The sequence below is a fragment of the Mycteria americana genome, unplaced genomic scaffold, assembly GCF_035582795.1.
Source record: "Mycteria americana isolate JAX WOST 10 ecotype Jacksonville Zoo and Gardens unplaced genomic scaffold, USCA_MyAme_1.0 Scaffold_98, whole genome shotgun sequence".
Classification (NCBI taxonomy): domain Eukaryota; kingdom Metazoa; phylum Chordata; class Aves; order Ciconiiformes; family Ciconiidae; genus Mycteria; species Mycteria americana.
The window spans coordinates 45,801-66,318 of NW_027445681.1; the positions used below are offsets into that span (position 1 = coordinate 45,801).

Consider the following 20,518-nt stretch of genomic DNA (forward strand, 5'->3'; position numbering starts at 1 on the left):
TCCGTGTCCGTCCGTCCGTCCGCCCCCCCCCCCACACACACACCACGCGGAGCCGTTTGGGTCCATCGGTTTATTCCGCCGCCGGGGCTCCTCGCTCAGAGGAGCGGCCGTGCGCGCTGGGTGGGCAGGACGCCGAACCGCCGCTTCAGAGCCAGGCGGTGCCGGGAGAACTTGTCGTCAGGGGAGAAACGAGCCGGGTGGGCCGAGCGGGTGGGCTGCCCCGCCGGGGATACCTTCTGCGGGGAGGGAAAGGGGTGGGTGAGGCCGGGCCGGGCCGGGATCCCCGGAGCCCTCCCGGAGCCTCCCCGGCCGCCGCCCGCCCTTCCCCGGTACCTTGAGGGTGTAGACGCGCTCGCCGCGCTCGTCGCTGTAGCACTGCAGGAACATGGCGCCGCCGCCGCCGCCGCGCAGAGCACCACGGGAAGGGGCGGGGCCGCGCGGGGCACCACGGGAAGGGGCGGGCTGGGGCTGAGGGGAGGGACTCTGTGAGAGGGCGTGGCCTCGCCGGGCGCTGAGGACGATGGGAAATGTAGTCCTGGGGAGGGTGGAAGGGGAACCGGGCGTCGGGGGGGGACACACGGGACCCGGGCGGCCGGGGCCCAATTAACGAAGCTGCCGATGTCGTTTAATGGCTTTTATTGGGTTCCCGGGCACCAGGGGTCCTCCCGGCGAGAGGTCCCGCCCTGTGAACTTTGGACTTTGTCCCCGGACACCTGGGTCACCATCCCGGGATGGAGGTGCTGCGGTGAGGCGGCCTTGTTGGCTGGGGCGGGGGGGGGGGGGGGCACCATATCGGCTGTGGGGGGCCGCAGGGCCCGCCCTGTCAGCTATAGAAGGCCACCATGTCAGCTGTGGGGGAGCACGGTGGCCACCATGTTGGCTGTGAGGGTCCAAGGGAGCCACGATGTTGGCTGTGGGGGGCCACAGGGGCTGCCATGTCAGCTGTGGGGGGGCCACATGGGCCACCATGTTGGCTATGGGGGGCCACAGGGGCTGCCATGTCAGCTATGAGGGGCTACGATGTCAGCTGTGGGGGAGCACCGTGGCCACCATGTTGGCTGTGAGGGTCCATGGTGGCCACCATGTCAGCTATGGGGGGCCACAGGGGCCGCCCTGGTACAGGCAGGGGACACAGCGGCAGCCAGGTTGAAGGTTGGGGGACACAGGGCCGGGACGCTGGGGGCAACCACGTCAAGGGCACGGCCATCCCCAGGGCAGTGGCCCGGCGGGCCTGGCCCCCCCCAGCCCCGCAGCCCCGGCCCTTCTGGGTGTGCGACCAGCGGCGGGGACGGCCCCGGGGGCTCGTGGCCGCCAGCCTGGAGGAGCTGCGGGAGCAGGTGAGGGGCAGCGACCCCCAAGTTCCCCCAGGATGCAACTGGGACCCCCGAGTTGCCCCCAGTACCCCCCTAAATGCTGCCAGGACCCCCATAAATTACCTCAAAGCTTCTTAATTGGTCCTAGAATATCCCTTAATTGCCCCCGGACCCCCCAGGACCTCTAATTGCCCCTTGGGAGCCCCCCAGTTGCCCCTGGGCCCCCCAAATTACCCCCCAGAGTCCGTAATCACCCCTGGGACGCCTCACTCACTCCTTGGACCCCGTAATTACCCCCTGTGCTTTCTAATTGTTTCTAGAGTTTTCCTAACTGTCCCTGGGCCAGCCCCTTAATTACCCTCAGGATCTTTAATTCCCACTCCGAAGCCAAACTGCCCCTGGGATCCCCAAACTGCCCCTTGGGAGCCCCCCAGTCTTTCTCATTGCCCCCGTGGGTATGTAATTGCCCCCATGATACCCCACACTTGCTCCTGGGACCCCCTAATTACCCCCCATGTTTTCTAATGGTCTCTGAGCATTTCTTAATTCCTCCTGCCACCCCCCCCCCATGTTCCCCAGAACCTCTAATTGCCCCCCAAATCCCCCCCCAATTGCCACCCTTCACCCCTAATTACCCCTTGGGATCCCCTTAATGGTTCCTGCAGCCCCTCCCAGTTATCCCCCAGACATCCCAATCGCTCCAACAGCCTCAAATTGCCCCCGGATCCCCCCCATTGCACCCCCTGGGTCCCCTAAACTCCCCCAGGGGGGCTGGTATACCCCCCCGGGACCCCCTAATTGCCCCCCTGGGGCAGGCCGGGGACGCGCTGAGCCTGGGGCAGCTCGTGACGCTGGTGCTGGCAGAGGACGGGACAGCGGTGGAGACGGAGGGGTTTTTTAGGGCGCTGGCACCTCACACCCCCCTCATGGCCCTGGCACCGGGGCAGCACTGGGAACCCCCCAAGGTGAGACCCCACAGGCACCCCAAATACCCCCGGTGGCCCCCTAATATTCTCCCTCATCCCTCCGTAGCTCCTGTAGCTCACTCAGGATCCCCAAATACACCCCCAGACCCCCAACTGCCCACTGGGATGCCCCAAAACCCCCTCTGCTCCTTTCTCATGGCCACCCAATTGCCCCAGGACCCCCTGCGGCTCCCTTCGGAGCCCCACATCTCCCCAAGACTCCCCATTGCCCCGCAATAATTCCCCTGCCCCCCCCCAAGCCCCCACTGCCCCCCAAAACTCCCCAATAACCCATACAAAGACCCCCCACAGCCACCTAATTGGCCCCCAATGCCTCTTCCACCCCCCAGGCCGGGCTGTCCGGGGAGCACTGGGAGCCTGAGATCCCCCGGGCACGGGGGTCCCGCCCCGGGGACGAGGTGGCCCGGGTGACAGTGGCCCTGGCCAAGGCAAGTCCCCACGACCTGGTGGGGCAGCTGCGGGTGACGGCAGCCGTCAGGGGCCTGCGCTGCGACGTGGGGGGGCTCGGCCCCGAGCGGCTCCTGAGGTATGTGGGCGGGGGGGGGGGTTGACCCACGGGGAGCCCCCGTGGTGGGGGGCTTGGCCCCCCGGCCCCTTCTCGCCCATAGGACAGGAGAAGATTTTGCCTCCTTGGATCGTTACCTGCCCCGTGGGGTCAGGTGTCTGCCCCACAGACACCCCATGGGGGTAGAAGTTGGGGGAGCCCCACGGGGCAGCTCTGAGCCCCCCCCTTTCTGCTTCCCCCCCCCAGGGAGCTGCTGCGGCTGCTGGCAGCCATGACACGCGCTGTGGGGCAGAGCCTCCTGAGCCTCTCCGCCGCCCTCCGCCGCCTCCTCGATGGCGCGCCGCCCCAGAGGGTCACCTACGACCGCTAAGCCCCACGTCCCGCCGCATAACCCCGCCTACTTTGCCTATAACTCCGTCTCTCTCTCCTACACCCCCCAGTAAAGAGCTGGAAAAAGCTCTGGACAAGGATTGAACAATCCGTTGCTGCAACCAAATGGCCGTCGGTGGGGGGATAAAGAGCAGTGTAGGAAAAAACAGAGACCAAGATATCGGCCGGTACGTTATTCTCACAGAAAATATAGGAAAACATAGAAAAAGGTCAATTTTTATAGAAAAACACATATTGGGAGAGCAGGAGCAGACAAGAACTGGGCAAGAGATGCCACAGCGTCACTGTAGCCCTGCCCCTTAGAGAACTCTATGGTGCTCACATCGGGAAAGGCCCCAGAGCCCTCCTCTCTGGTGTCACATTCTTTGGTCACTCTGGTATAGGCACAAGAGCCTTTCTAGCCAGCAGTCCTCCAGCGACTCGTTGGTTTGCTGGTCCAGAGCAGACAAGATGGGGGAACAGAAGAACCAGAGTGGCGCTTGGCATCTCTATGGTCTTCCACAAGCTCAGGAGCTGCCGAAACCCAGGAGACGCTCGCTCTCTGCGCCTCGCCTCTCCGTGTCCCACGGTCCTCCAAGAGGGTGCCCCTCTGTCGCCCAGGGCACCGCTCTACGCCCACGGGGGCGGGTGTCAGTCCTCCAGGAGGGGTCGCAGGAGGCCCCGGCGGCGGTCAGGGGCCGCTTGTAGCCGCTCCCACAGGCGGCGACGGCGGAGAAAGAGGTCGAGGGCAAGGGTCCGGGCCACCCCCCGGCCGTGGGGGTCGCGCTGCAGGGCCTCGTGCTGGGACGCTGCGGGGGAAGGGGGCGTTAGGGCAGGGGCCGGACATCGGGGTCGCCTCCGTCGCGTCCCGTCCCGTGGCACTCACCCAGCTCGTCAGCAATGGCGGCGCGGGCGGGGGCGGAGGCCGAAGCCCAGACGGCGTCGAGGACGCGGCTGCCGTTGCGGTGACACGCCAGCGAGAGAAAGTGACCCTGTGGGGGCGAGGGCAACGCAGGAAGTGACGTCAGCAAAGGAAGGAGCCTTAAAAGCATCAGGGTGGGCCACTAACGCCCCCCGGTTTTGTTAAGGAACGGGCTTGAAACTGCACGCAGCACGCGGGGGAGCCACGAAACCACCGTATGTCATTGAGAGCGAGCTTGAAACCACCCCCAAACACCCCGAAAACAGGGATCTGGCTCCAAAATGCTGCCGGGGGGGCCCCGAAAGTGGTTTTCACCCCCAAACTGGTGCTGGGGACTTACCTTGAGCTTGCGGAGGACGCGGCGGCGGGCGCGGGTGGGGACGGTGGGGGAGGCGAGAAGGGCGTCCCAGACCCGGCTGCCGGGGGGGCTGCGGGCCAGGGCAGCCAGTGCAGCGGGGGGCAGCGCCTCGAGCCCCCCCAGGACCGGCCCTGGGTCCCCAAAGTGCAGCAGGTGCTGGATGAGGAGGGAGCCGTGGAGGGTGACGGGGCCCAGGGAGAGCTGCGGGGGAGAGAAAGAAGGGAGAAATAAACGGGTGGGGGCAAGCGGGGGTGTCAGGGGGCCCCCAGAAGCCCCCCTGGGGGGTCTTGGGGCAGTTATGGAAACAAGAAAGGTCTTTTGTGCGGCTATAAAGGGAATTTGGGCGATAAACGGGGGCAATTAAAACAGTTGGAGGCAATTGAAAGGACAGAAAGACCTCAAAAAGCTCTGCAGGGGGTCTTGAGAGATAACAAGGGGGGAGCAGGGGGTAAATAGGGGGCTTGGGGGGCAAATTGAGAAGAGTGAGCAAATAATCCTGTGAGGGGGCTGAGCAGCGGGCTCAGGAGGGTGACCTGGCAGTCAGAAGAGTCGATAAGGGTGCTGGGGGGCAAGTTAGAGGAGATTGGGGGCAACTAAGGGGATCAGGGGACAAATGCAGAGGCAGACAGGGAAGAAGAGGGGGTGATGCAGCCCCGCCCACTCCCACCCTTACCACGCCCCTCACCTCTGGCTCCGCCCCCTCTGCATCCTTGTCCCCGCCCCTGAAGGGGCGGAGCCCAGCCAGGAGCCCCACGCAGGCCCGGCATCGCTCCCGCGGCTCCCAGCAGCCAAAAGCCTATTGGAGGAGAGAGGGGAGGAGGGTGGGGCTTAGGGAGGGGCCTCAGAGGACAGGGCCTGGATGGAAGGGGCGGGGCCTAGGTTAAGTGGGGCAAAGGTGCCACAGCACATCGTGTCCCATGTGTGTCGAGTCCCTTCCCCCCCCCCCCGAGGGCACTAGGACCAAGGGGAGATGGAGAAGGGGGCGGGGCTCCCTAAAAGAGGCGTGGCCTATGTAAAAGTACAAACACTTCTTGAAACAGCCACCCCCCCTTAAAAGGGCAATGTGTTCCGAGGGGGCCCGCCCCTTGCCCCAGCCAATAAGCAGCCTGCATTGCAAAGGCAGGTGGACCTTTTCGGGGGGCGTGGCTGGCTCTGAGGGGTGTGGCCTGCCTGAGGGAGCAGGGCCTGTCCCTCCACAGTAGGAACCCCATTGGGGCCCCACAGAGACCTTGTGGGAGCTTTACGAGGTGGTCCGAAGCAAAGGGGTTATTTAAAGGCACCAGGTACCGTCACAGATTTTCCATGCAGATGAGCACCAATGAGGGTGGGCTCCTTCCCCGAGGGCGGGGCTTAGGAGAAAAAGGGGTGGGGACCAGCACGGAGGGGGCGTGGCCTACCTGGAAGAGGCAGCGCAGCGCCTCGGGCTGGAGAGCGGGGTGGCGTCGGCAGGCACCCAGCAGGGCTGTGAGCACCCCGGGGTGGCCCCGGGCCAAGGGCTCGGCCAGGGCGGGGCCCAGCTCCGACAGCACCTCCCCCACCTGGGGGGGCAGAGCCAGCATCAGCCCCACCCACCCATTGGTCCCACCCACCCAGCTGCAAGGCCACGCCCCATCCACAAGCCCCACCTTCCCCAGACTCCTCTGCATAAACCCCGCCCTCTCAAGCACCCCACCCAACAGGATCTTCCCCATAAGCCCCCCCTTCCCCCTTCAGGCCCATCCAATAGACTCTGCATCAGAAGCCCCGCCCCCTAGGAGTAGTGCCCAATAGCCCCACCCACAAATACTCCCCTCCCTGTTAAGCTCCACCCCAAACCTCCCACCCAATCAGCTCCATCTTCACCCCACAGGCCCTGCCCTTTCAAGCCACGCCCCTCTCTTCTCCACCTCCACCCCTCCCAGGCCCCCTCCCTCCCCACATCCCTGCCCCTCCAAGCCCCGCCTACCACATCAGCAGGGGCATGGTCCAGCAGGCGCTGCAGCCCGTGATTGGCCACCCGGTGGGCAGCCACGCCCCGTAGGCGGCCCTTCAGCTGCTGCTGGAAGAGCTCCCGCAGGCGGGGGGGCCCCGCCACCCCCATGGCCGCCTCCAGCAGCCGACTGCGCTCGGGGTCCTGCAGCCCCCACACCAGGGCACTGGGGGCAGCCAGTCAGAAAAGGGCACCCGGGCCCCCCCGCCAGTCAAGAGCCAGGCCCAGGTTCCCCACACATGCAACAGGAAGCGGCCCTGGGACAGTCTGGCCAATCAGTAGCCACCATCAGTAGAGCACTAACCAATGAGAAGGGGCTGGTGCATGGCCGGCCAATCAGTAACAGGGGTTTGGGACCACTGGCCAATCAGGAGCAAGCCTCCAGAAGCTGCCAGCCAATGGGGGGGGAGCCTGGGGGCTGGCTAGCCAACCAGCAGCTGCCATTAGGAAATGGGTACCAATAGGAAACAAACGAAAACACCCCCAGCCAACCACCAAACACCACTGGACACCTCCCAGCCAGTGGGGAAACAGCCCAAGCAACCCCCCAATCAATGGAAAACAGCCTCAAGATCAACTAGCCAATCAGAAAGTGGTAGTGGAAATCACCAGCCAATCAAGAAATAGCCCCAAGGAACACCGACCAATTGGAAAAGAATGATGACTGCTAAGCCAATCAGCAAAGCACACCCTCAGCCAATCAGAAAACAACCCCAAATGCCTCTCAGCCAATGGAAAAACACCCTCAGACCCAGCTGGCCAATCAGCACACACCACCACCCCCCCAGGGCCTAATGGGAACTCACCTCTCTGCAGGGGCGGGGCTGGGTGGGGCCAGCTGGCCAATGAGCGCGTCGCAGAGGCGGGAGCAGGCAGGCGATTGGCTACGATGCAGCACCTCCAGCGCCACCTGCAGGCAGAGACTGGCGCCGGCCGGGGAGAGCAGGGCTGGGGGGAGCCGGGGGTGAGGAGGGGGCCTGGGGGGGCCCGGGGGGGGGGGGGGGGGGGGGGCAGGGGTGTGAGGAGGGGGCCTGGGGGGACCAGGGGGATGAGGAGGGGTCCTGGGGGGGCCTGGGGGGGGGGGCAGGGGGATGAGGAGGGGTCCTGGGGGATTTGGGGGCAAAAAGAGGGGGGCGGGGCGCAGTTGTGGGGCAGACAAGGGGCGTTTCCCCCCCGCGGGCACTTACAGGGCAGATGCTCCTCAAAGGCCTCGGCTAATTGCCCCAGGAGGGGCGGGAAGGAAGGGGGAAGCTCCGCCCCCTCTGCTGCCTCCGCCCCCTTGAGAGTCAGCTCCACCCCCTTGCCCTTCGGCTCCGCCCCTCCGGGGGGCAGCTGCGGGACTCCTGGGGGGAGAAAGGCGGAGATGGGGGAGGAGGGTGGGGGAAACCCGCGCCCCCCGTTACCCCCCCAAACAGTGACCCTCCACAGACACCCCCGAACGCACCTGTAAACCCCCCAGGTGCTCCCCAGCCTCCTCCACTGTCCCCCCCAGTCGCCCCAAACCTGCCTCACCCCCCCCCACTCACCCCCCAGATCACCCAAACCTGCCCCAGACCCTCTCCAGTTGCCCCACACACCCCTCAAACCTGCCCCAGAGCCCCCCAGTCGCCCCCCAGACCGTCCCCAGTCGCTCCAAACCTCCCCTAGACCCCCCCAATTGCCCCCCCGTCGCCCCAAACCTGCCCCAGACCCCCACCCCCCCAACCTCTCACCTGCCCCCGGGGCACCCCCCAGCACCCGCAGCAGCGCCCGCACTACGAAGCTGCCGGCTGGGTGCCGGGCGAAAGCCACCAGGTCGTCCTTCACCGCCGCTGCCAGCTGCCCCACGGCTTCTTCCACTTGCCCCGCGGCCTCCTCCGTCTGCCCCGCGGCCTCCCCCAGGGTGGGCAGCACCCTCCCCAGGGCAGCCTCCAGTACCCGGGCCCCCAGCGGGTGCCCCGCCGGCCCCCCCAGGCCCCCCCCCACCAAGGGGGCCAGCACCCGGCCCAGCATCCCCAGGGGGGCCTGGGGCAGCAGCGCCTGCAGCACCCGTGACCCCCCCGGGTCCAGGGCCACCCCCGGCCCCGCTGCTGCTGCCTCTGCCAGCACGTTGGGGGCAAAAAGAGCTGTGACACAAAAAAAACCATGAAGAATTCCTTAATTAGCTCCAAAACCGTCCCTGAGAAAGCCAACAGCATGCCAAAATACAGTCATTTAATGGCAAGGCTCTAAGCGTATCCCCCAGGACTACACAAGAACCCCAAACACCCCCAAAACCCCTCAGTGTTCCTCCAAACCTGCCCACAGATCCCAAAACCCCTCAGGGAGCCCCAAAACCCCTCAGGGAGCCCCAAAACCCCTCAGGGAGCCCCAAAACCCCCTCGAAATCCATCTAGATCTGCTTACAGACCCACAAAACTCTTCAGAATGCCATAATACATGTTTACGGACTCCCCAAACCCCTCAGGGAGCCCCCAAATCCCCTCAAATTCTCTCTGAATACACTTATGCAGGAAATTGCTCATGATACTGTAATACATTGTTACAGACTCTCAAAATCTCTCAGGGAGCTCCAAAATCATCTCAAAATCTCTCTAGATCCACTTACAGACCCACAAAACCTCTCAGGATACCATAGTACTTGTTCACAGACCCCCAAAACTCCTCAAGGAGCCCAAAACTCCCTCAAAATCTCTCTAGATCCTCTTACAGACCCCCAAGATCCCTCAGGGAGCCCCCCGATCTGCTCACAGACCCTACAGACACCTCAGAGGCCCCCAGCTCCCCTCAAGATCCCACCAAACGCCCTCACGGGCCCCCAAACCCCCCCGGGTCCGCCTCGCACCGAGCTCCTCCGGGCTCAGTCCCTCCTGCAGCGTCTCCAGAGCCCGTCGGAAATAGCCGGCGGTGTCGGGCTCCAGCCGCGGCCCCGGCCCGGCCTGGCTCCGGGCCCCCCGCCGCACTCCCATGGCGGAGGCGAGGCGCCGCGTTCCCAGGATGCTCCGCGCGGGAGAGCGGAAACACCGGGACTGACCCCCGCCGGCCGCCGTACAGCGGTCCACGCTACGCGGTTTGGCCCCCGCCGGCCGCCGTAGGGCTGGGGGGGGGCGCGAAGGGGTGGTGCTCATGTGCTGCCTCCTTATATCCCAGCATGCCCTTGGCCCCGCCCCTCTCCCGGCAGCCCTTGCGCCGACCCGGAACTTCCTGCAGCCTCCGGCTCCGGTTTGTTCCCGCTGAGGCCTCTAACGGGGCGGGCCGGGCCCCGCCGGCACCGCGTCCCGACCCGCGCTCTCCCACAGGCGCCGGACGCCCCCGAGCCGCCGCCATGGTGAGGGACCCCCCCGATCCCACAGTCCCCCGGGGCCGCCCCCCCGGGATGGACCCCCACTGCCCCGCGATGCACTGGGGCACCGCAGTGCCTCCCAGTGCCTCCCAGTCCCCCCCGTGCCTCCCAGTCAACTTCCAGTGACAGCTAGTTCTTCCCAGTCACCCCTCAGTGCACCCCAGTACCTCCCAGTGCCCCCACTTCCTGCAAGTCATCCCTCAGTGACCCCCAGAGCCCCCCCAGTGCCTCCCAGTCACCCGCCACTGCCTCCCAGCTAACTTCCAGTGATACCTAGTTGTTCCCAGTCAATCTCCAGTGCTTCCCAGTCACCCCCAGCAACTCTTAGTTTTTCCCCGTTGATCTGCAGTTCCTTCTAGTCACCCTCCAGTGACCCTGGAGCCCCCCCAGTACCACCCAGTCACCTGCCAGTGCCTCCCAGTGCCTCCCAGCTGAGTTCCACTGAGACCTAGTTCTTCCCAGTCAGTCTCCAGTTGCTCCCAGTCATCCCCCAGTGACCCCCGGAGCCCCCCCAGTGCCTCTCCACTAACTTCCCCTGACACCTAGTTCTTCCCAGTCAGTCTCCAGTGCCTCCCAGCGCCCCCCAGTTCCTCCCATTCCTCCCAGTGACCCCCAGTGCCCCACAATGCCTTGCAGCACGGCCGCCTGAAGGTCCGCCCCCCCGGACGCCGCCCGCCGCCGGCAGCGGGAGGAGAAGCTCCGCCTCTACCGCTCTGCCATGGCCACCCTGCTGGAGAAGGTGACCTCTGACCTCTGACCCCGGCGGCCCCGCCCTCTGGCCCCGCCCCTGGGTGGGGACACGCGGCCCCTTAGGCACGCCCGCGTGGGTGTTGGTGACCCCTGACCCCCCAGGCCGACCCCCGCCCCCGCGCTGACCCCCGCCCCTCGACCTCTGCCCCCAGCGGGAGCGGGGCGAGCTGGACGCGGAGGCGCTGGCGCTGACGGGCGCCGTCCTGGCGGCCAACCCCGACGTGGGAACCTGCTGGAACCTGCGGCGCTGCGCCCTGCCCCCCGACCCTGCCGACTGGTCCGGACTGGGGGCACTGGGAGGCTGGGGGGGCGCTGGGCGGGGATGCTGGGGCTGAGGGAGAACTGGGAGTTACTGGGAGTAGTCCGGGGAGCGCTGGGAGGTTGCTGGGAGGGGATCTGTGGATGCGGGGGAGCACTGGAATGTACTGGGAGGGGATTAGTGGGCACTGGGGGGCGCTAGGAGGCGTTTAGGAAGGGATTTGGGGCATGGGGGGGCACTGGGAGGTTACTGGGAGAGTATTGGTGGACACCGAGGGGCACCAGGAGCTTACTGGGAGGCGATTCGTGGGCACTGGGAGGGAGTGGGAGGGGATCTGTGGGCACTGGGAGGCACTGGGAAGGGATTTGTGGGCACTGAGGGGCACTGGGAAGGGATTTGAGAGCACTGGGAGGTTACTGGGAGGGGATCTGTGGGCACTGGGAGGCACTGGGAAGGGATTTGAGGGCACTGGGAGGTTACTGGGAGGGGATCTGGGGGGCACTGGGAAGGCATTTGTGGGCACCGGGGGGCACCAGGAGCTCACTGGGAGGGGAGCCAGGGCACTGGGGGCCACTGGGACAGGGTTTACGGGCACCGGGAGGTTGCTGGGCGGTGCCCGGGGGGGGGGCACTGGGTGGAACTGGTCTTTACTGGGCCGTCGCTGGGGCCCCCGCAGGGTGCCGGGGGAGCTGGCCTTCGTGGGGGGGTGCCTGGGGGTGAACCCCAAGTCCTACGGGGCCTGGCACCACCGGGGCTGGGTGCTGCGCCGCGCCCCCGCGCCCCCCCCCGCCCCCGCCGAGCGCGCCCTCTGCGACCGCCTGCTGGCCGCCGACCCCCGCAACTGTGAGCGCGTACTGGGCCGTGCTGGGGGGCACTGGGAGGGGCTTCCAGGGGGCTGGGAGGGGCGCTGGGGGGAGTTACGGGGCACTGGGGGGGCTTTAACGCCTGAACTTGCGTTTTAGAGGGCGCTGGTTTATGTTGGTTTCTACTGGTTTGGGATGGGAGGGAGCGTAGAACCGCTGGCTTGTACTGGGATGCACTGGGAGGAGGGTTTGGGGGCTGCTGGGCCACGCTGGGAGGGATGTAGGAGCTTCTGGGCTGACTGGTCCGCACTGGGAGGGGGCTGGGGGCTGCTGGGCTGTACTGGGAGACAGTTTTGGCAGTGCGGGGCTGTACCGGTGCAAACCTAGCCCTAACCCAAGGGTTCCTGGGACTACTGGTTTATATTGGGAACTGGGGGGACACCGCTTGGGATCTACTCGAAGAGATTTTTGGGGGTGCAGGGCTCACTGGTTTATGGTGGGAGTTGGCGGGATAAGGTTTGGAGCTCTTAAACCGTATTAGGAGTGCGTTTTGGTTACTGGTTTGTGCTGGGGGTTACTGGGACGCGGCTGAGGGGCTGTGGGGGGGCACCAGCGCCCGCCGGTCCTCACTGGTGGCCCCCAGTCCACGCCTGGGAGCACCGGCGGGCGCTGGCGGCCGAGGAGGACCCCGAGGCCGAGCTGGCCTTCGCCGGGGCCCTGCTCAGCCGCGACTTCTCCAACTTCTCGGCCTGGCACCACCGGGGCCGGCTGCTGGCGCCCGCCCGGACGCCGGCCTCCGCCGGGGGCGGGGGAGGGACGCTGCCGGCCCACCGCCTCCAGACGGGTGAGCCCCCGTCGTGCGCCCCGCTCCCAGAAACGCCGGGGTCCCCCCGGGTGCCGGGTCCCTCCCGGCCGCCGGGGTCCCCTCGCCCACCCCCCCGTTCCCCCGCAGAGCTGGAGCTGGTGCAGAACGCCGTCTTCACCGACCCCAACGACCAGAGCGCCTGGGTCTACCTGCGCTGCATCCTCTCCCGCGGTACGCCCGGTGTCCCCCAAACAACAATGGGTGTCCCCCCAATGACGCCTGGGTGCCCCCCCAACGACGCCGGGTGTCCCCCCCCAACAATGCCTGGGTGTCCCCCCAACGACGCCGGGTGTCCCCCCCCAACGACGCCTGGGTGCCCCCCCAAACGACGCCTGGGTGCCCCCCCAATGACGCCTGGGTGCCCCCCCAACGACGCCGGGTGTCCCCCCCCAACAATGCCTGGGTGTCCCCCCAACGACGCCGGGTGTCCCCCCCCAACGACGCCTGGGTGCCCCCCCAAACGACGCCTGGGTGCCCCCCCAACGACGCCTGGGTGCCCCCCCAAACGACGCCGGGTGTCCCCCCCCAACGACGCCGGGTGCTCCCCAAACGACGCCTGCATGCCTCCCAAACGACGCCTGCGCGTCCCCCAAACGACGCCGGGTGCCCCCCAGACACCCGGGTGCCCCCCAAACACCCGGGTCCCCCCCCACAGCCTCCCCGCCCCCGAGGATCCTCTGCCTCTACGTCAACCGGGAGGACGCGGCGCTGGCGGTGACCTTCTCCCGCCCCGTCACGGTGAGCCGGGACGCCCGCGTCCCCTCCGGTCCCCTCTGGACACCCGGGGCCCCTCCCCGGCCGCCTGCGTCCCCCCGCCGTGACCCGGACGCCTGGTTCCCACAGGTGGGGGCGGGGAGCCCGGCGCTGACGGCGACGGTGGACGGCTCCGCCCTGGAAGGGGTGTGGCGTTCGGGGGAGGGGCGGCCACGCCCCAGCCACACCTGGGTATCCGCCCGGACGCCTGAGTCCTGCGGGTGGCGGGGGGGGGATCCCCCCGAATGCCGGGGTCCCCTGGAGGGGGCGGGGGATGGGGGGGTCCCCTCCCGAAGCCGGGGTTCCTTGACGGCAGCGGCAGCTCTGTGATCTTCCCTCCGGCCTGGCCCCGCCCCCTACCCGGCCCCGCCTCCACTTCCGGGTCACCTGGGAGCCTGACCCCGCCCACCGTGAGGTGACGCTCCTGGCAGGTAGGGAGCCACGCCCCCTTCCCCCGAGAGGCGTGTCCTTTTAGGCCCCGCCCAGTCCCGGACCGCGCCCTATTTTCCTAGATGAGAACGAGGCATGGTGGCAGGAGCCAATCGTAGCCCGGGAGCTCTTCTGGTAAGCCCCGCCCCCACCTCTTTCAGCCCCACCCCTTTTCTTAAGGCCCACCCCCTCACCAGCATCGCTCTTACGAGGAGGCGCTGCCCCTGTAAGCCCTCCCCTTGGCCACGCCCTGTTCTGGCAGCGGGCTCCTCCCCTCAAGGCAAGCACCGCCCACACGTCAGGGGGCCTCGCCCCCTTGGTTAAGCCCCGCCCCCTGGCAGCGCAAGCCTCATTCAGTTCCTGGCTGTGGTTCTATCGGGGGGGGGGGGGGGGGGGGGGGGGCAAGCCACGCCCCCCGGTGGCAAGCCCCGCCCCCACCCCGCCCCGCCCCCAGGGCAGAGGTGGGCGTGGCCGAGGCCGGGGTGCTGGAGGCGCAGGTGCAGATGTGCCGGCAGCTGCTGGAGCTGGAGCCCCGCAGCCGGGGTGAGCCCCCTGACCCCCCCCCCCCCCCGCCCAGGGCCCCCCGCGGGCTCCGGGGTGCCCTGCCCAGCCGCCGGTGCCCCTGACCGGGGCCGTGTGGCGGTGGGGCAGGCTGCCTGCTGACGCTGGTGCTGCTGCTGTCGGCCCTGGACCCGCTGGCCCACGAGGAGGAGACGCGGCGCTGCCTGCGGGAGCTCCAGGTGGGCGGGGCTGAGGGCGGAGGGGGCGGGGGCGGGGCGGAGGGGGCGGGGCCTGACAGCTGCCCGCCCTCCCCAGGAGGCGGACCCGCTGCGGAGCGGCTTCGTGGCCGACGTGGCCTCGCGGGCGGCGGCGGCCGTGGGGGTGCTGCGGCAGGAGGCGGGGCCTGATGGGGCCCGGAGGCTCCGCCTCCCCAGGAAGGTAGGGGCGGGGCCTGAGGGGGCGGGGCTGGGGTGGGAGGGGCTCGAGGGGAAGGGGTTGGAGTGTAGGGGAATGAGGGGGCAGGGTCTGGACCTGGAGGGGTGGGGCTTGAGGGGGGTGGGAGGGGCTTCACGGGTATGGCTGAAAGGGGCTTAAAGGGGGGGGGCTAGGGGGCAGGTGGAGTCTTCAAGGGGGCGGGGCCTCACAGGGCAGGGCTGCGGTGAGTGGAGTGGGAGGGGCTTTGAGGAGGTGTGGCCTTTGGGGGAGGGGCTTAAAGCAACAGGGTGGGTGCTGGGAGGGGCCGGCTGTTGGTGGAGCAAAAGGGGGCAGGGCACCCAGAGGCCCCGCCCCTGCCTCGGTCTGGCCCCGCCCCCTCGATCTGGCCCCGCCCCCAGGCACTGACGTCGCTGCCGCTGCTGGAGCACATGGTGCTGGTCACCCACCTCGATCTGGCCGGGAACAGCCTGGGGGGGCTGCCCCCCACCCTGGGGGGGCTGCGGCGCCTGCAGGTGGGACCCCGGCATCGGGAACAGGGACCCTGGCATTGGGAGAGAGGACCCCGGCATCGGCAGAGGGGACCCCAGCATCAGGGAGTGGGGACCCTGGTGTTGGCAGAGGGGATCCGGTGGCGGGAGAGGGGACCCTGGTGTCAGGAGAGGGGACCCTGGTGTCGGGAGAGGGGACCCCAGCATCTGGAGGGGGGACCCCGGTGTCGGGAGCGGGGACCGTGGCCTCCGCCTCACCCACCCCTCCCCCCGCAGGTGCTGGACCTGTCGCACAACAAGGTCACGACCCTGGAGGGCCTCCCGCCCCTCCCCGCCTGGAGGAGCTGCGTCTCGATGGCAACCGTATCTGGGGGCGGGGCTTCAGGGCTGGTGGGCCGGGCTTAGGGGCTGGGGGGTGGAGCTGGGGGTGAGGGGCGGGGTTGAATGGGGCTGGGGAGGGGTGGGTGGGGCACAAAGGGAGGGGCTTAGGTGGCCAGAGTGGGGTGGAATGGGGGGGTGGGGTTTGGAGAGGTGGGAGGGGCTTAATGGGGTGGGGCTGCGGGGGTTATGGGGCAGGGCTGAATGGGGAGGGCCCTGTTTGGGTGGGAGGGGTGGGGCTAGGGAGTGTGGGGAGGAGCTTGTTGGGACCAATAGAGGGGCTGGGGAGAGTGGGCCTCAAAGGGGGTGGAGCTTATGAGAGATGGGGTGGGAGGGGCTTCATTGGGTTGGGTCAAGAAAACAGGCAGGGCTTCTTTGGGCGTGTCCTCCTTGACTCCGCCTTCTCCAGCCATAACCCAGGCCTCCGCCCTGGCCCCATTGGCCGCCTGCCCCCGGCTGGCTCGCCTGCGATTGGCCGAGACGCCCCTGGCCGCCGCCCCTGAGGCTGCCGCCTGCCTGGCCCAGCTCCTCCCCCACGTCGATATCACCCTCACCTGATTGGCTGGTGCCAGAAGCTCCGCCCACCCCAGTGCTGTCAACGCCCCCCATGGCTTGGCCTCGCCCCTTAAAGGGATCTTCTAATAAAGTGATTATGCAAGGGCGGGGCTTATCAGTGGGGGCGGGGCTTGGGGGGTCTCAGTGCGCCCCAGGCGTCCGGGGAGGCTCCCTCCCCCCCAGTGCCAGGCATCCAGCTCTCCCAGTCCCTCCCAGTTCCTCCTCCCACCCCAGTTGCTTCACCGGGGCCAAACCCCAAACCGCCGCCCGCTTGCGCCATCGCCGGGTGGGGACCCGGGCATCCAGGAGGGACCCGGGTGCCCGGGCACGTCCCAAGCACCCGAAACTGTGAACCCAGGCGTCTGCGCCCCTCCCTGTTTTTGGGGGGGACCCCAAGGCGTCCGGCGCTGGGGTGGGGCAGCGGCAGGACCCGTTCGTCTGCCCTCCCCGCGGGTGGCTGCGTCACCCCGGCCCTGCCCAGCCCCACGGCTGGCCCTGCCAAATGGTGAGCTGGCCCTGCCCCGGAGGCCCCCCCGCCCCCCCCCCCCCCCCGCTTGCCAAATAGAGAGCTGCCGCGGGAACGTCATCCCTGTCAAATTGTGATCCGTCCCAGAGCTGCCCCCCCAGGCACAGAGCAAGTGCCAAATAGTGAGTCCTCCCTACCCTCGGGGTGAGCCCCACCCCATGGGACCCCTTGCTAAATAGGGAGCCAGCAGCCCTGCCCTAGTTCACCTGCCCGTGACACTGATTCCCTGCCCCATAGGGTCCCCGTGCTAAATAGTGAGCCATTGCCCCACCCCATGAGAGCCCCCTGCCACATAGTGAGTCACTGCCCCACCCCATGAGACCCCCCTGCCACAGAGTGAGCCATTGCCCCACCCCATGGGACTGCCCTGCCACATAGTGAGCCATTGCCTCACCCCATAGAACCCCTCTGCCACATAGTGAGTCATTGCCCCACCCCATGGGGCCCCCCTGCCACATAATGAGCCATTGCCCCACCCCATGGGAGCCCCCTGCCACATAGTGATCCATTGCCCCACCCCATGGGAGCCCCCTGCCACATAGTGAGCCATTGCCCCACCCCATGGGACCACCCCTGCCACATAGTGAGCCATTGCCCCATGCCATGGGACCCCCCTGCCACATAGTGAGCCATTGCCCCACCCCATGGGACCCCCCTGCCACATAGTGAGCCATTGCCCCATGCCATGGGACCCCCCTGCCACATAGTGAGCCATTGCCCCATGCCATGGGACCCCCCTGCCACATAGTGAGCCATTGCCCCATGCCATGGGCCCCCCTGCCCCCAAGGTGTGGGGCAATAAGGGGGCGTGGTCTGTTCGAGCCCCGCCCCTTCCTCCCAAGGTCACGCCCCTTTCCCCTGATCTACCAGCACCAGTGAGTGCAGGGCATTGGGAGTGCTGGGAGCCATTGGAAGGTACTGGGGTGACTGGGAGAGGGGACTGGGGACACTGGGATGCCTGGAAGGGGTTAACTGGGTAAACTGGGAGGAGAGTGAGGCTGGGTAGGGGGAAACTGGGTTTTCCGGGAGCACTGGGAGGGGGTTACTGGGCAAACTGGGAGCAGGGGGAAGGGTTAGTAGAGTTACTGGGAAGACCCAGAGGGGGTTGCTGGGAGGACTGGGGAGTTGCTGGAAGCACCGGGAGGGGATAACTGGAGCTACTGGGAGCACTGGCAGGGGGTTACTGGGCAAGCTGGGAACACTGGGAGGCGTTAATAGAGCTACTGAAAGGTCTGGGAGGACCCAGGGGGGGTTACTGGGAGGACTGGGGGGTATGGGGAGGAATGGGAGGACCAGGAGAGGTGTGCTGGGCAAACTGGGAGCACTGGATTAGTAGACTTGCCAGGAGAACATGGAGGGGGTTACTGGGAGCACTGGGAAGGGGTTACTGGGATGACTCTGAGGGCCTTGTTGCAGACACTGGGAGCACTGGGAGGGGGATTCTGAGAGCACTGGGGGTACTGGGAAGGGGTTACTGGGAGCGCTGAGGTGAATGGGTGGAGGGCAAACTGGCAGAGAGGCACTAGGCAGACTGGGAGCACTGGGAGGGGGTTACTGGGGCTGCTGGAAGCACTATGGGGCAACTGGAAGCACTGGGGTTGCTGGGAGGGTGTAACTGGGGTTACTGGAAGCTCTGGGAGGGGCCAACTGGGAGCACTGTGGTTACCGAGAGGACTGGGAGGGGGTAACAGGGCTTACTGGGAGCACTGGGGGGTTACTGGGAGCGCTTGGGGGGGGCTACTGGGAGCAGTGGGAGAACGGGAAGGGGGGAACTGGGCAGACTGGGGGAACTGGTCGGGCTGGGAGCGCTCCTGGATGCCTGGGTCCCCGCCGCGGCGGGGGAGGAGGCGGTGGGGGGAGCTGCTCAGGCAGGCCTGGACACCGGGTCCCTGCGGCGCCAGGCTCGGGCGGGGCACTGGGAGGAACTGGGCCATACTGGGAGGCTGGGGGGGGTTACTGGGCTGTACTGGGGGGGAACTAGGGTGTTACTGGGCTGTACTGGGAGCCTGGGGGAGGTTCTGGGGCTGTACTGGGAAGGACTGGGCCATACTGGGAGGCTGGGGGAGGTTACTGGGCTGTAGTGGGGGGCACTAGGGTGTTACTGGGCTGTACTGGGAGAGGTTCTGGGGCTATACTGGGAAGGACTGGGCCATACTGGTAGGCTGGGGGGGGTTACTGGGCTGTAGTGGTGGGGAACTATGGTGATACTGGGCTGTACTGGGAAAGGTTCTGGGGCTGTACTGGGAAGGACTGGGCCATACTGGGAGGCTGGGGGTGGTTACTGGGCTGTAGTGGGGAGGACTAGGGTGTTAGTGGGCTGTACTGGGAGCCTGGGGGAGGTTCTGGGGCTATACTGGGAAGGACGGCCATACTGGGAGCATGGGGGGGGTTACTGGGCTGTACTGGGGGGGACTAGGGTGTTACTGGGCTGTACTGGGAGAGGTTCTGCGGCTATACTGGGAAGGACTGGGCCATACTGGGAGGCTGGGGGGGTTACTGGGCTGTACTGGGGGGGACTAGAGTGTTACTGGGCTGTACTGGGAGCCTGGGAAAGGTACTGGGGCTGTACTGGGAGGAACTGGGCCATACTGGGAGGCTGGGGGGTTACTGGGCTGTAGTGGGGAGGACTAGGGTGTTACTGGGCTGTACTGGGAAGGACTGGGCCATCCCGGAGCCTGGGGGGGGTTACTGGGCTGTACTAGGGGAGAACTAGGGTGTTACTGGGCTGTACTGGAAGCCTGGGGGAGGTTCCGGGGCTGTACTGGGAAGGACTGGGCCATACTGGGAGCATGGGGGGGGTTACTGGGCTGTACTGGGGGGGCACTAGGGCGTTAGTGGGCTGTACTGGGAGAGTTTCTAGGGGTGTACTGGGAAGGACTGGGCCATACTGGGAGGATGGGGGAGGTTACTGGGATGTACTGGGGGGGACTAGGGTGTTACTGGGCTGTACTGGGAGCCTGGGGGAGGTTCTGGGGTTATACTGGGAAGGACTGGGCCATACTGGGCCGTACTGGGAGGGGTTACTGGGCTGTACTGGGGGGGAACTAGGGTGTTACTGGGCGGTACTGGGAGCCTGGGGGAGGTTCTGGGGCTGGACTGGGAAGGACTGGGCCATACTGGGCTGTACTGGGAGGGGTTACTGGGCTGTACTGGGGGGGCACTAGGGCGTTAGTGGGCTGTACTGGGAGAGTTTCTAGGGGTGTACTGGGAAGGACTGGGCCATACTGGGAGGATGGGGGAGGTTACTGGGATGTACTGGGGGGGACTAGGGTGTTACTGGGCTGTACTGGGAGCCTGGGGGAGGTTCTGGGGTTATACTGGGAAGGACTGGGCCATACTGGGCCGTACTGGGAGGGGTTACTGGGCTGTACTGGGGGGGAACTAGGGTGTTACTGGGCGGTACTGGGAGCCTGGGGGAGGTTCTGGGGCTGGACTGGGAAGGACTGGGCCATACTGGGCTGTACTGGGAGGGGTTACTGGGCTGTAGTGGGGGGGAACTAGGGTGTTACTGGACTGTACTGGGAGCCTGGGAAAGGTTCTGGGGCTGTACTGGGAAGGACTGGGCCATACTGGGAGGCTGGGGGGGGGTTACTGGGCTGTAGTGGGGGCGACTAGGGTGTTACTGGGCTGTACTGGGAGAGGTTCTGGGGCTGTACTGGGAAGGACTGGGCTATACTGGGAGGGGTTACTGGGCTGTACGGGGGGGGACACCAGGTTGTTACTGGGCTGTACTGGGAACCTGGGGGAGGTTCTGGGGCTGTACTGGGAAGGACTGGGAGGAACTGGGCCGTACTGGGAAGGCCTTGACGGTCAGGCGGGTACTCTAGAAGCTCTTACTGGTGTGTGCTGGTCCACTGTGGTTCCTACTGGTTTCCAATGGCTTTTGCTGGTCCGTTTCAGTTTGTATAGCCTTAGACTGGTCCATGCTGGTCTTACTGGTCATACTGGGAAGGGTCTGGAGGCTTTAATGGCCCCTCTTAGAAGGGCTCACTGGCCTGCGGTGGCCCGTACTGGTTTCTGCTGTCTTCCGCT

General features: G+C 66.7%; 4 protein-coding genes across 5 annotated transcripts in view; 2 read left to right on the forward strand and 2 right to left on the reverse strand.

Moving 5' to 3' along the window:
• Positions 1 to 54: 54 nt before the first annotated feature.
• The window catches only part of NOP10 (NOP10 ribonucleoprotein), a 28,510-nt gene continuing 8,046 nt past the window's right edge, over positions 55 to 20,518 (reverse strand). The window contains exons 2-3 of the mRNA XM_075490761.1: positions 334 to 407; positions 55 to 236 (exon numbers count right to left, since the gene is read on the reverse strand). Of these exons, the coding sequence (XP_075346876.1) occupies positions 96 to 236; positions 334 to 387 (195 nt within the window). The 5' untranslated portion in view covers positions 388 to 407 and the 3' untranslated portion in view covers positions 55 to 95. The remainder of the gene's footprint in view (positions 237 to 333; positions 408 to 20,518) is intronic.
• On the forward strand, positions 1,071 to 3,250 carry CIDEB (cell death inducing DFFA like effector b). The gene is made up of 4 exons (XM_075490729.1): positions 1,071 to 1,337; positions 2,129 to 2,278; positions 2,629 to 2,825; positions 3,051 to 3,250. Exons 1-4 carry the CDS (start codon positions 1,071 to 1,073, stop codon positions 3,172 to 3,174), a joined length of 738 nt encoding a protein of 245 aa, XP_075346844.1. The 3' UTR covers positions 3,175 to 3,250.
• On the reverse strand, positions 3,689 to 9,539 carry NOP9 (NOP9 nucleolar protein). Its single transcript, XM_075490755.1, has 10 exons — positions 9,247 to 9,539; positions 8,135 to 8,527; positions 7,610 to 7,765; positions 7,229 to 7,370; positions 6,399 to 6,588; positions 5,851 to 5,991; positions 5,139 to 5,249; positions 4,436 to 4,654; positions 4,060 to 4,165; positions 3,689 to 3,982 (listed from the first exon to the last, which is right to left on the reverse strand). Exons 1-10 carry the CDS (start codon positions 9,527 to 9,529, stop codon positions 3,825 to 3,827), a joined length of 1,899 nt encoding a protein of 632 aa, XP_075346870.1. The 5' UTR covers positions 9,530 to 9,539; the 3' UTR covers positions 3,689 to 3,824.
• On the forward strand, positions 9,568 to 15,956 carry RABGGTA (Rab geranylgeranyltransferase subunit alpha). 2 transcript variants are annotated; one of them, XM_075490756.1, is made up of 16 exons: positions 9,568 to 9,729; positions 10,381 to 10,483; positions 10,647 to 10,771; positions 11,430 to 11,596; positions 12,200 to 12,400; positions 12,509 to 12,592; positions 13,077 to 13,159; positions 13,265 to 13,366; positions 13,497 to 13,605; positions 13,687 to 13,738; positions 14,058 to 14,146; positions 14,255 to 14,343; positions 14,420 to 14,542; positions 14,938 to 15,051; positions 15,304 to 15,390; positions 15,815 to 15,956. In XM_075490756.1, exons 2-16 carry the CDS (start codon positions 10,463 to 10,465, stop codon positions 15,818 to 15,820), a joined length of 1,452 nt encoding a protein of 483 aa, XP_075346871.1. In that variant the 5' UTR covers positions 9,568 to 9,729; positions 10,381 to 10,462; the 3' UTR covers positions 15,821 to 15,956. The 2 variants fall into 2 exon arrangements, with proteins under 2 accessions (XP_075346871.1, XP_075346872.1); XM_075490757.1 differs by lacking the exon at positions 14,420 to 14,542.

What these genes read in the sequence shown, in the direction of transcription:
- CIDEB (XM_075490729.1), top strand. Translation starts at nt 1,071, where the DNA reads ATGGTGGCCACCATGTCAGCTATGGGGGGCCACAGGGGCCGCCCTGGT. An exon ending in TGGAGGAGCTGCGGGAGCAG is followed by an intron (nt 1,338 to 2,128) that starts GTGAGGGGCAGC and finishes CCCCTGGGGCAG; the next exon opens with GCCGGGGACGCGCTGAGCCT. An exon ending in GGCCCCGAGCGGCTCCTGAG is followed by an intron (nt 2,826 to 3,050) that starts GTATGTGGGCGG and finishes TCCCCCCCCCAG; the next exon opens with GGAGCTGCTGCGGCTGCTGG.
- RABGGTA (XM_075490756.1), top strand. Translation starts at nt 10,463, where the DNA reads ATGGCCACCCTGCTGGAGAAG. An exon ending in GGCCGCCGACCCCCGCAACT is followed by an intron (nt 11,597 to 12,199) that starts GTGAGCGCGTAC and finishes GGTGGCCCCCAG; the next exon opens with TCCACGCCTGGGAGCACCGG. An exon ending in GCTGGAGCCCCGCAGCCGGG is followed by an intron (nt 14,147 to 14,254) that starts GTGAGCCCCCTG and finishes GCGGTGGGGCAG; the next exon opens with GCTGCCTGCTGACGCTGGTG.
- NOP9 (XM_075490755.1), bottom strand. Translation starts at nt 9,529, where the DNA reads ATGAGCACCACCCCTTCGCGCCCCCCCCCAGCCCTACGGCGGCCGGCG. An exon ending in GGGGGGTGCCCCGGGGGCAG is followed by an intron (nt 7,766 to 8,134) that starts GTGAGAGGTTGG and finishes TTCTCCCCCCAG; the next exon opens with GAGTCCCGCAGCTGCCCCCC. An exon ending in CTTTGAGGAGCATCTGCCCT is followed by an intron (nt 7,371 to 7,609) that starts GTAAGTGCCCGC and finishes GGCTCCCCCCAG; the next exon opens with CCCTGCTCTCCCCGGCCGGC.